At 51.5% G+C, this 12,447-nt stretch overlaps 3 protein-coding genes across 3 annotated transcripts; 1 reads left to right on the forward strand and 2 right to left on the reverse strand.

Moving 5' to 3' along the window:
• Positions 1-1,314: 1,314 nt before the first annotated feature.
• On the reverse strand, positions 1,315-4,527 carry ACET3X_008698 (uncharacterized protein). The gene is made up of 3 exons (XM_069454900.1): positions 4,404-4,527; positions 3,741-4,347; positions 1,315-3,639 (listed from the first exon to the last, which is right to left on the reverse strand). Exons 1-3 carry the CDS (start codon positions 4,471-4,473, stop codon positions 1,806-1,808), a joined length of 2,511 nt encoding a protein of 836 aa, XP_069304300.1. The 5' UTR covers positions 4,474-4,527; the 3' UTR covers positions 1,315-1,805.
• Positions 4,528-8,477: 3,950 nt separating this feature from the next.
• On the forward strand, positions 8,478-9,764 carry ACET3X_008699 (uncharacterized protein; the record flags this gene model as incomplete). The annotated part of the gene is made up of 6 exons (XM_069454901.1): positions 8,478-8,614; positions 8,718-8,960; positions 9,020-9,083; positions 9,142-9,267; positions 9,322-9,392; positions 9,446-9,764. The coding sequence occupies 6 exons, from the start codon at positions 8,478-8,480 to the stop codon at positions 9,762-9,764; spliced, it is 960 nt and encodes a 319-aa protein (XP_069304301.1).
• A 196-nt stretch (positions 9,765-9,960) lies between these two features.
• On the reverse strand, positions 9,961-12,340 carry ACET3X_008700 (uncharacterized protein). The gene is made up of 2 exons (XM_069454902.1): positions 12,141-12,340; positions 9,961-12,063 (listed from the first exon to the last, which is right to left on the reverse strand). The coding sequence occupies exons 1-2, from the start codon at positions 12,224-12,226 to the stop codon at positions 10,305-10,307; spliced, it is 1,845 nt and encodes a 614-aa protein (XP_069304302.1). The 5' UTR covers positions 12,227-12,340; the 3' UTR covers positions 9,961-10,304.
• Positions 12,341-12,447: the final 107 nt, after the last annotated feature.

The following is a 12,447-nucleotide window of genomic DNA, read 5'->3' on the forward strand; positions in this document are numbered from 1 at the left end:
ATTGGCCTGGGTGCTGTTGCATGATCATGCTACTCCCAACTCTGTCCCAATGCATCACGTGCAGTCAACATGATCTTGTAGTGTACCTACCAAGATCTATATGCGACCACCGAGGGGCCGTACAGAGCAAGCATAATCAATTCATCCTGACCGATACAGGCCTCGATGCTTATTGGAGCTCATTGGAAGAAGCAGTCTTGCAAACACAAGGTATCATGTCGGCGCAACGTGCTATTAGCGGCACAAGACGATGCAGGCTCTATGCGGATAGAGTACACTACAACCAGAGTCTTTTGGGCAATACCACATGTATCATTGTTTTGGTTTTGCCGTGGCTACTCATTTCGAGTTACTCTGCGCGAGGATCTGTCCACCCACTTCCGTTATAAAACACTGACCGCACTCAGTGTGTCACGCGACTTATAAGCAAGAGGCACGCTGTCTAAAATCCCCAGAAGATATATTGTATATACTTGACGAGAAACTCTTCTTCTTATTCTTCAATCTTCAATCTCACCGTCTCATTCGATCTCCGGAACTGCGACGACCAGCTAACGCAATGCAACACTTTCGAGCGACATCACTCTTCCAACCTTCCAACTTGGCACATGCCATTCGGAAGACCATGGACCCTTTCAAAGCACCTTCCTACCTCTTTGGATCAATCATGGCTTTCCCGCATACCATGGTCGCTCGAACTATCGCTGTCTTGGGGATGGATTTTGTCATGGTTGATGCATTGCATACGTAAGTAACAAACACCATGCATTGTGCGCTCGCATCTAATTCAAGACCCAGTCCAATTGACGCCGAGAACCTAGTCCGCATCATTCAGACTATCAACTTCTGTAGCGAAGGCAGGACAGTCGCCGTCGTGCGGGTCCCGTCTGCACACTCAGATCTGCTAACGCACGCCCTTGACGCAGGTATGTGTACATGTGCAGACTTGGCTGCATATCGTGCATACAACATTTGTATACGCAGACCGACTTTTCAATCCTGCAACATTTTCCTCTAGCAGAAGCTAACCATCGGATCTTCGTCTCCGTTACAGGTGCAGCAGGAATCATCTTCCCGCATATCGATACCGCCGAGCAAGCCGCCGAAGCTGTTTCCAAGTGTCGATACGCGACCTCTGGTGGAGACAGGTCTCTATCGCCATGCGCCTTGGTCTCTGGGATTACTGATACAGCTCCACACGGACTGACACATGATCGAGTGGCGGATAGCCACATAGCTGTCATATGCCAGATCGAGAGCCAGGTGCGTGATCATTATGAGAAGCCGCTATCGCGCTGCTTGCTAATTTGACGAAGCTTGCAATGGAAAATGCGGACGCCATTGCCGCCACGCACGGTGTAGATTGCCTGATGCTAGGCCCGGGAGACCTCCGCCTCTCGCTGGGTCTTCCTGCTCGGAAGTTTGGCCAACGCGACGACCCAAGGTTTCTTGAAGCCGTGAATCGACTCGTTGAGGTAAAGCATAGACATGGAAAGCCTTTGATGACTGTGTCCTTCAAAATCTCCGCAGAAGAGGATTCGTGGATACAGCATTTCAACCTGTTGCTCGCCACTGCAGATTTTGTGGACGTAGTCAAAGGTCATCAAGCTGCTTTGGAGACCATTAAAGGTACTCTGGAGGGTCTCAATCAGAAGCCTTTGCCGCCGGTGAATGTCAACGGGAAGATTAAGGAGCGTCGTGATAGTCACGAAGAATCGGTCTGATATGATCATTGGTATTTCGCGTTTCTAGAATGTACTTCGTCTTCTACATCGAAGTGTCTTGGATTCTATCTACCAACAAATTTAAATACCTTGCCACCAAAACGTTGCTTCGAGGGAATACACATCTCGTAGAAAGATTCCTCTGCTACTTGTTCCCACAAGCACATTGTATTTCCCATCCTCACATACCCAGCGACCTTCTGCTTCGTCCCAGAATCCCAACGCGTATTTCAGTTCCATGTCTATTTCAACGGTGGTAGTGGTCTGCTTGAGAACATGTGTCTTCTCAAAGCCCTTTAGCTCTTTCACCGGACGGCCGACGCTGGGTTTCTGCGGCTCGATATATACTTGCACCACTTCTGCGCCGTCAAAGTTGCCGATATTCTCAACCTTGACTTTTGCCGTAATCACTGCCTCCTCCTGAGAGCCGTTTACTTCAAGTTGAAGATCTGAGAGGCGGAACTCAGTGTAGGACAACCCATGACCGAATGGAAAGAGCACGGGCTTTTCCATAGTGTCGTAGTAGCGATAGCCTACGTACACGTCCTCGGAATATAATATGCGCTTCCGCTCCGCTTGGCTGCACAGATACGTCGGGTTGTCGCGCAGACAGACGGGGAAAGATAGCGGTAGCTTTCCGGATGGGTTGACATCGCCGTACAAGACATCGCTAATCGCGTTTCCTGTCTCGTTGCCTCCATACCACACATGCAACAGCGCCTTGGTGCGACCGGCCCATGGCATTGTCACAGGGCTTCCTGAACTGATGCAGACGACCGTATTAGGGTTGGCATCGAGAACACTGTTGATGAGGTCGCCAGTGTGCGGTGGGAGTTCAATGTCAGGTCTGTCTGCGCCCTCATTCTCCCAGTCTCCCATGAGACCTGCGAGAACAACGACTTGGTCGACCTGTGCCGCTAACTTGGCAGCTGCGCGAATGGAGGCAGCAACTTCCATCTGATAGCATCCACCGAGACGTATTCCGCCGGGATGAAATGTGAGTGGAGAGTTCTTGATGAGTTCCGAAGTGTGTGCTCCGGCCCAGTGAACTAGCACGTGGTATGTCTCTCCTTTGGTTAGGTGAACAGTGCCTACCTTCTCCACGGTACCCGCTCGGAAGAAGCCTTCGCCAAATTGCTGGTCTTTCGTGTTGTCTACCACGAGCTTTCCGTCGAGATACAGGTTTGCGGTGCCTTGTACGCTGACGCCAAAGTCGTAGGGTCCCGTTTCTGTCGCTACAAGGCGACCTGAGATATCCACGTGCCAGTTCTCACCATCAATTAGCTTCATGTTTTCGTAGTTGAAGAAGTATCCGCAGGAGTTGAGAAACTCGTAATGATCGACTGGCGTGCGGTCTGCAACGGTCGGCGGCTTGTTGTAAACGAACATGTCGAATCCAGGCTTGCCCTGACTGGTCAGGAGTTGATGGCCTAGAAGAGGTTTCTCTTTGTGGTTATAGATCCCTCGAGAAAACTGCACATTTCCGTTGCTTCTCTCACTGATAGCCTCCAGCGGCGTTACAGCGTAGTAAGGTCGGAGATGAGCGATGCGTCCACCTCGGTATGCCGCAATAGCAGCATTTGGACCTATCACAGCAATCGACTTGTCGGGATCTAGGGGAAGTATGCTCTCTTCGTTCTTCATGAGTATTATCGACTCAGCTGCGGCCCGACGAAGTAGTTCGCGATCTTTCTCACGATTCAAAGGCTTCTCGGGTGCTTGTTCCGGTATGTTGGAGCTAGCAGCTTCTTTGATCATATTGAGAACGCGTCGCACGCAGTCATCAAGATCATGCGTGCTTAATCGATTCGCCAGCAGTGAGTGTAACAGATTTTTCCCTCTCCATTGGCTGGGTCCGGGCATCTCGAGGTCTAGGCCTGCTCGGATAGGAGCTGTTGTTGCATACAAGCCGTGCCTACACATCCAACAGTTAATCCTGCTTGTCTTCTAAAGATCCTTAAAGGACTACGTCCAGTAGACATGGGTTCAGAATGAGGACTGGGGGAGTTCACTAACCAATCGCTCATGACCAGACCACGAAAGCCCCATTCTTTCCTCAAAATGTCGTGCAAGATTCTCTTGTCTTCTGTGATGTGAACCCCGTTGATCTTATTGTACGCCGCCATGATTGCGCCCGGATCACCGATCTTGATCGTTAACATGAAAGCCATGAGATAAATCTCTCTTAATGCGCGCTCGGTGACCATGCAGTTCATACTAAAGCATCCTTGTTCCTGGTCAGAGCAGAGGAAGTGTTTTGGTGTAGCCACAATGCCTTTTTCTTGGATCCCGATGCACATATGTCCTGCGAGTGTTCCCGCAAGAAGAGGATCCTCTCCAAGCGCTTCATGCCCTCGCCCTGCAAGCGGAGACCGCGGGATGTTCACACACGGTGCTAAGAGCACGTGTGTTCCTTTTGCAATACATTCATCGGCCAGTAGCCCTCCTATCTCGCGAAGTAGTTTCCTATCCCATGAGGCTGCCAACGCTGGTCCAGTTGGCAGGCATATTGTTGGCGTAGAGTTGAAGAAACGTGTACCTCGCACTGTGTTCGGGCCGTCGCTTGTCCGTAGGGAAGGAATTCCGAGACGTGGGATAGGTACGGTGTGTGCAAAGTCAAGTCCTGCCACCTGGTAAGCCTGAGAAGATTGGGGCTAGTACAAGCGACAGTGAACTCACCAGCTGTTATGTCGCATTTCTCAGCGACAGTCAGCCGAGAAAGAATCTCTTCCACGTCGATATCAGCCATTGGATTGATGGTTGCAATACGATGAGAGAATGGTGATGACCTTCTTTCGTGTCGAAACCACGTACACTCTACGATGGGCGTAGCAGTCCCATGCAAGCAAGGGTCTGGAGGCTTCTACGCCAAGTCTCTGATCAATGAGGTAATCTGCCCGTTGGATCTTCTTTAGCGCAATCTTCTGCATCGATTCTGCTGAGCTCTAAACCTATTCTATCTCAAGTACGCGATTCGTGCATGTGGTTGCACTGCATGGTATCTAAGCACCCCTTGACCATGGCGTATTCTACCCGTATACCAAGTGCTCATTCGCCGAGGCAGCAGTCACGAAGAATTTCGAAGTCGGCACATAATTCTCTTGCCACTCCACCACAAATTCCAGTCCTGTTTCTTTTGTCCACTTCTCTACCAATGGCCGAGCTGTGACGGGAAGTGCTATCTTCAAAGACGCTTGATACCACCAAGGAAATATACCAAACGCCAACATGACTCGGGGTATATTAGTCCGATTTGGCATTCCTGCATGCCACAATCTCAGGTCTCGCAGTACTAGATCTCCTGCTTTAACCGAGATCTGCACCGGTGGAAGTATCTCCCGCCGTTTGCTGACAAGCTCTGGCTTGATGGTTGACAGTCCACCTGGCGAGTCTGGCGAGTCAACATGATCAGCCATGCTGGTGTCTCTGTGGCTCCCCACCCACACTTCTGTGCCGCCGTTCAGAGGATCTGTGTCGACAAGATAGAAGTTTGCCACCAATGCGAATGGAAATCGGAGGTGTTCATGGTCCAGATCTGCATGAACAGTTTGCCGTTCGGTCGAAGAAAGTGCTGTGTTGCCATTTACGTAAACTACGCGCGGATTCGGTCCTAGAATCGCAGCGCTGATGGCCGCTGTGAAAGGGTTCGCCCAAATCGACTGAAACATGAGGTCTGGGGAGGCAGGCGGCCTTTGCGAGATATTCCGGGTAGGTTTGCCTTGATTGAAATGCGTTGATGGCTCGCTGGCCAGCTGTTCAGATCTCTCGGCCATGACGGAGTTCAGTTTTGTTACAGCAGCCTTGTCCACAACGTTTTCCAATACCACGATCCCGTCCCTTTGGAGAATCGATACTGCAGCGCCGACAGTCTCTGCGCTTGGAATTTGGCATGCTCGTTCCGGATCTGGTACGACGATACGCTGGACTTGATTGGAACGCATGGTGGTGACCGATCTGAGAGATTTGTCAAAGAGAAGCCTGCCTTCTGTCTCAGTACAATCGCGATGGTTTAATCAGGGAGGGCGAGAAAAGAGCGGATGGCGGAATGTTCGTTTACGGTATAGCATGCTTTTCGCAAAGCAAGACGCACATGACTGTTTGGTGCTTTGATCGTGCAGAGAAGACTGCTTGGCTGAATCTCAAATTCATTAACTAATCCTAAAGGTGCATGGCAAAAGGTTAGACCGCGAGTGGCAGTATCATGGCGAATCGTTGATCATGATGACACCCTATTGCACTACTCTGATATGCGATGGTCGGACGGCGCACTGGGGGAAGCGAGATCCTTAGCACGGCGCTCTAGTGCAGCACCGAATGCAGATTTCGCCTTCAACCATTCTTTTTCTGCGCCTCTCTCATCCAGAAGCCAGCGGCAGCTTGCAACCAATCCCGCCCCTATCTCACTCAGAGGTGCGTCGCCGACTTGCGTATCGAAGAATCCGTACGTCAATCCGTTCGCCAGCGACTGTCGCGACACCAACTGAGAGGCTGGCCGCCGAATCGCGTCGTAAACCTCCAAAGCATGCGGCAAAGTAGCCACCGTCGTCCTCGGATCCTCGAGCAATCGAGCTAGGATATATGCATCCTCGATGCCTTGGCCCCCACCAAGGCCTTGGTGTGGTGTCATGGCGTGCGCAGCGTCACCGATCAGACAAACCCGGTCCATCGCAAATGCAGGCAGTGGGGCTACGACGTGGACTGCCCACCGCGATGCAATCTTTGGGACGTGCAGCAGATCGTTGAGGTCTTGTTCCCAACCCGCATAACGCTCAGCGATCTGTGCCGCCGGAATCTCGGCAACCCATGGGCCGTCGAACGGGAGCGGGACCCCGTCCGCAGCGAAGACGTTGTCGTAAGCGGTTAGCTGTATTTCGTCCCTGACCAGGTTCGAGGTTACATGTCGGCCCGCTCCACACCACTGCAGACATGTCATGAGTCGTTAGTTGCAGACACTAAAACGATGGAGACGGCGCCTTACGATCCTGAAGCCGCGTAAGGCAACGCTGTTTGGACACCTCTTTTCGACCTCGGCTCGGGGGCAACTCATCCTGTATGCATACTGACCGCTGAATTGAGGCGCAGACAGGGTATGATTTCCCAGGAACATGTGCTGTCGCACTCGGGAATGGACACCATCGGCTCCGATAAGCACATCAGCTTCGAACTGGCTACCGTCTTCGAAGAGCAGAGTGACCTTTCCCGATTTGCCTTGAGTGTAGGATCTCAGCTTTTTGTTGGTTTCAATTTTACATCGTCCAGCGTCAACATGCGTGTGGAGTATGTCAAGCAGGCTGTCTCGAGGGATAACCCGGGGCCCATGTGGCACCTGGCAAAAGTCTTCTCCGCTTGGATATATATCAGACTTTCGAAGGGCCGGACCACTGACTAGGAAGACATTAGTTTTGACAGATATCGGGTGGCTATGAGGTTGAAATCCTCGGATGTGTTTCCTGCTAGACTTGCCTTCTGACCATGGAACACATTTCAATCCTCTAGAAGTGCATTCTCCATCGAAATCCATGTATTCGCCAAACAGGTCCCAGAATCTTTTCCACACGGCGACCCCAGCGCCGATAGCACGGATCTCAGGTTTGCTCTCGAAAAGATGGACCTCGGTATTTGAACATCTTGCCAGGAATGCTGCAGCTGTCATCCCCGCTATGCCACCCCCACTAAGATAGATCAGTGAGATTCAGATACTGAGAGTTTCTATGAATAGGCTTACCAGATCGCCACCTGTAAAGAAGGTTTCGTTCCAGGCACTGCCATCATGAATCAACGATGGGAAAGAATGGAGGATTCGATGCGAGATCGGAAGACTACGACGTGAAACTGAAGTACATCTATGAGCATACTTATCAACGAGCGATGCCCAGTTTGGGCGTAGTGGAAAGCACGTTAGCATGCATACGTAATGCGCATTAACACTAGCTAGCTGTAGCATATCGGTAGCAGCTTAACACGCGTGAACTCTACCGCCACATATCTATCACCCGGCGTCTCCCTATTGACGTACTAGCAAACAAAAGAGTTCACACTAGCTGTGGGACTCTGTTCATCAATATGCCCCGTTCCCATATCGTACTCTCGTGCAAGGCAAACTGGAGTAAGTGCAGACGTTAGAGTGCCTAGGCATAGATCATGGCGATCTAACAAAACATGTAGGCCATCTCCGCTCCATGTGCATCCTCTCCGCTCGAATAGTGCATTCCAGAGCCGTTCATATCACGATCTTAGTTTCCAGCTCGGGCAATGTTGTGGAAAGAGTGGCCCAGGAGGTTTCCAGATGCGCGGATGTTGAGGGTGTGAATGGTGCCAGTAAAGTCAGGTATGTCACTTTATTTTGCAGCAATACCTTCCACCTATCGTTTTAATTCATATTCTGTACTCATTTTAGCCCAGGGTCATTGGTTTGTCGACAGAGGCTACGGACAATGAAGCTGCGGATCGGCCCTTCAAGCTTGTCTGGAAAGCTCTTATGAAAAGTGAAGCCACCACATGTAGCTATACATTGGAACACTTCGAGGCAATTCCACCACCCTCGGCTGTGGTACTTGATGTAGGTTTACGCCCCTTTCTCAATTTCGAGGACTCAACTGACTGTCATGAGTAAAGGGATTCCAACTATCATGGCTCGAGATCATCCGATCCGAACCTTCGCCTCCGCCCATTTTCCAATGGATGATGGCATTTTCAGGAGGCTTCATGTACATGTGCGGCCCTAGGGAATCACGGAAAACAAGTGCAAAGTCCATGGAGCAAACCGTACACGACTGCGATGAGGCGGTCCTCATCCCAGGCATGCCCCCAATGACATGCCGCGATCTGAATCCCCAAGACGTAGGGGACAAAGCAATCAAGATCCAGATTGCTGAGACCATCATGAAACAGTACGTACAACATGTAATCGACTTTGTCCGCTGGTAACTAACAAATCAGATTTGCACAGGAAGCAGACGGCCTTTTGACAGCATGTGCACCAGAGTACGATAGTGTACAATGTCTCGATGCCATATCGGATTGGATCGCATGTCAACGGGATCGAAAGACGTTCCATCTCGGTCCCATGTTGCCACTTGTTCCAGGCACTGCTACCTTCTCTGCCAAAGCTATCGAGGTTGAAATTGATACATGTCCGAATGGTTCTGGTATCGCCGTCACTCGGTTCTTGGATCGATGCATGTCATCTCATGGACGGCATAGTGTTTTCTATATCAGCTTTGGTACGGAGCATTGGTATGTTTGCTTTCTATCAATGACTTTGAGATTACAAGGTGTGGTTAATCATGTCCTAGGCCGTCTTCTCTGGATCACCTCGAAATCCTTCTTGATGCCATGATAGCCCGTAAACATCCCTTTGTAAGTATAGTGACATCCTACCATCTCTGGAACAAGGTTCATCTAAGACGCCGTCTAGCTACTAGCGCACGCACACGCACACGCAGACGCCCAGACCATTTTTAAGCTAAAAGACAAGTACCTTGGTAACGAGAATGCACTCATCCTACCATTCGTGCCGCAACAAACCGTCCTATCACATGAGGTATGTCATTCCCCATCTTATACTATCTGGACAAACGTGATCCTAACCTCCCAGGCCTGTGGATGGTTCATAACGCACGGCGGCGCAAACGGCGTCATGGAAGCGCTTACCCAAGGAATCCCAATGTACGTAACAGCAACACCACCATCACCACATCCGCATACTCACATGCATTCAGGATCGGGTGGCCCTTTGCCATTGATCAGCCTTTGAATATCGCACACATGGCGCATACCATGGATGCAGGTTTTGAATTGACCCAGATGCGAGCAAACTACTGTCCCGTAAAAGGAACAAGATCTGACGACATTCCACCCGATATGAATACTTGGGAAAAAGAAGTTGGAGACGTTTTGGCCGCGACTTGCACAGCTGTGGGTGAGAGGAAGCGGAAGAATGCTGTACAGATTGGCAAAGATCTTGGGAGAGCGTGGGCAGAAGACGGGGGGAGAGCTAGACTACAGCTGTCTAAGTTTCTGGATATGGTGGGCGTTTGATGGGCTGGTGATGGGAGGAGATGGTGGTATTTGCTTGTAGGCATGGCTTCAACGTTAGCCTCGCCTGGTCAAAAGAAGTCAGTCTCGACGACTACACTTGCCCTTATCTTATGCACATCCAAGACCTGACATCAATATGCATAAAGATACAAGCACTACCCGAAAGCTCAAGTATATTCCCCGTGTCATAGAGCACATCCATCATAATCATATTCTCTATCTCTGTGTAGCGGAGCTCCTGCTTAACAACTCCAACTCTAACTCCTACTTCTACTCCTGACTCCAACTCCTACTCCTACTCCTAACTCCTACTCCTACTCCTATAGTACTGCGATGACGCATATCAGCTTGAGCCAATCACAACTTCCACAATTCTCAACGATCTGAACGATCTGGTTTTCTCAAAATGAGAGAACTCGCAAGTAAAAGAATGCTACTCCTACTCGCACTCATGCTTAAATATACGCATCACCCTCACGCTCAACTACATTCCCCACATCACATACCCCACACATCTCATTCACATCCTCCACTACCCATCTACACCGCCACCACACCCTCTCCACCCGCACCTTCAACCTCAACCTTCCTCTTCTTCTTCCCATGATGCCCCCTCGCCTCGACCCGCCCCTCAACCGGCAACACCCTTGTCGCCGTAAAAATATACCCCTCGGCCCCTCCCTTACTCGTCATCATAGGATGCGTCCGCCCAGGAAGCACCTGCCACTGTCTCGCACGCGCCGTCTGCAACGACGGCGCAAGCAACAACGTCGGGTTAACCGGGAAATCTTCTTCTTCATCATCTGCATTGCCGCCTTCGGATGTACTAGCAGGTGTATCAACATCCTCTTCTCCTCGCTTGCGATTCTTGATCCCGTTGACATGTGTCGTTGTGGTTGTTGTTTGCGGCGGCGGTCCGAATTCGCGAGCAATGTATGCGGCTCTGCGTTCCTTGGAGTATAGATCACAGAGTTCGACGAGCGGTTCGACGTTGGGGTTGTATACGACGACTCTGCCGCCTCCTCTGACTAGCGGAACGAGTTCTTTGAGTACGGTCTTTGCGTCCATGGCTGTGGCTACGACTAAGCCGTCGAATCCACCCCGTCTGGTCTCATCTACAACGCCCTTTACCCTCTCCCACCTCCTCCTCTTCTTGTAATACGTGCCCCGTTTCGTACTTTTCATGCTGGCCAGCACCTCTTCGGATATTACCTCGGGCTCGTCGTATGTAGGGTCGTCTTCTGGGTGGAGGAGCGCGAGCCAGGATAGAGATTTTAGGTGTTTGTAGAGCGGGTGGTCGGGGGTTGGGGCGCCGTAATCGTAGCCAAAGTATTTGAGGTAGGAGAGGTTTGGTTGGTTGTTTGGGTGGAGGACGGTGAGGGTGTTGGTTTGCGCAGACATTTGGGGGACGTGTGGGCGAGGAGGTTTTCGGGGGCGGGCGGGAGGATCTGAAGGGTCGGCGTCGGGCATGGCGGTATCTGTGTCGTTTGTTTCTGGGGGGCCGCTCGTCGCTGTCGCTGTTGTTGGCGCTGTCGTACCATTCATTTCAACATCCTCGGCCTCCTCTTCCGAGTCTTCGTCTTCGTCCTCTGGGTAGAGAATGCCCATCTTCTCTGCGAGGGCTGCTGTGACGAGACCTCCTGTATCGTCTACCACGAGCCATCGCCCTCCTCCTATCTGGCTGACACCATCTTCTCCGGTGAGGATCTGATTCGTGGCTCCCGAGTGTACGTTCGCCCAGCTGTTGATCAAGCCCAGTAGATCTTCCCTCAGCTCCATGATCTTGTATGCCTCCTTCTCCAGCACATACTCTGTAAGCAGCCCGACATCCATGGGCAGCGCCGTGAAGCGCTTCATGTACTTTTTCGACTTTCGTAGCGTGTACTTGGCGAGCGAAAAGCTCGTCTTCTCGTCAATGGCATTGTGGGAAGCCATGATCTTTGCGATAATCTCCTTGCCGGAACCTGTGCCTGCCTTCTTCAGTTCCTCAATCTCGGCCATGGACAGCGCCTGCCGCGACGCATCGTCGACGGTCAAGCGGTTATTCCGCATCAAGACCTGCCCGTCTTCACCAACAATGTCGAATCCCGCAGCGCCCTCGGCATTCTCGTCGCCTGTCTCGGCGGCGGGCGCATGGTCTTCGCCTAGAGCTTCGGCATGAAGTTCAGATGCTGGCACGACGCGCAGCTCCGTCTTGGATTTGCCGTCGTCCTTGTCGAGGAGTTCGTAGGTGAGGTAGTACGGTCGGCCGAGGAGAAGGTTCGAGTTGAAGGTACCGAATTTCCCAAGATTGATGTTACTGGGAGATAGTCAGGATGGGCTCAAATAGAGTACATGTGGATGTTCTGGGGGGCTCACGCCAGCTATGCGACGTACGTGTTCGGTGTGATCTCGACTATCTTGAACAGGTCGGAGGGCAGTCGCAACGCGACGTGCGTGTTTGGGCGGACAAAGGAATGCATGGCGAGCTCGGTCGCGGCTGTCAGGTTTCACTATGTCATGTGCGACAACGACTATGCGTGTCGTTAGATTCCCCGACACTGCAGTCCAAGGTTGCGTGGTTGGCGCAGATGGCGAGGTGAGTGAGCTAGTGAATTTGTTGCAAGGAATAATTCCGAGCCGCAACGCCACACTCTACGCCACGCCGCGCCACGCGCCAAGCACAGCCACACGCTGGTACGTC

The sequence above is a fragment of the Alternaria dauci genome, chromosome 8 (assembly GCF_042100115.1).
Source record: "Alternaria dauci strain A2016 chromosome 8, whole genome shotgun sequence".
NCBI lineage: Eukaryota > Fungi > Ascomycota > Dothideomycetes > Pleosporales > Pleosporaceae > Alternaria > Alternaria dauci.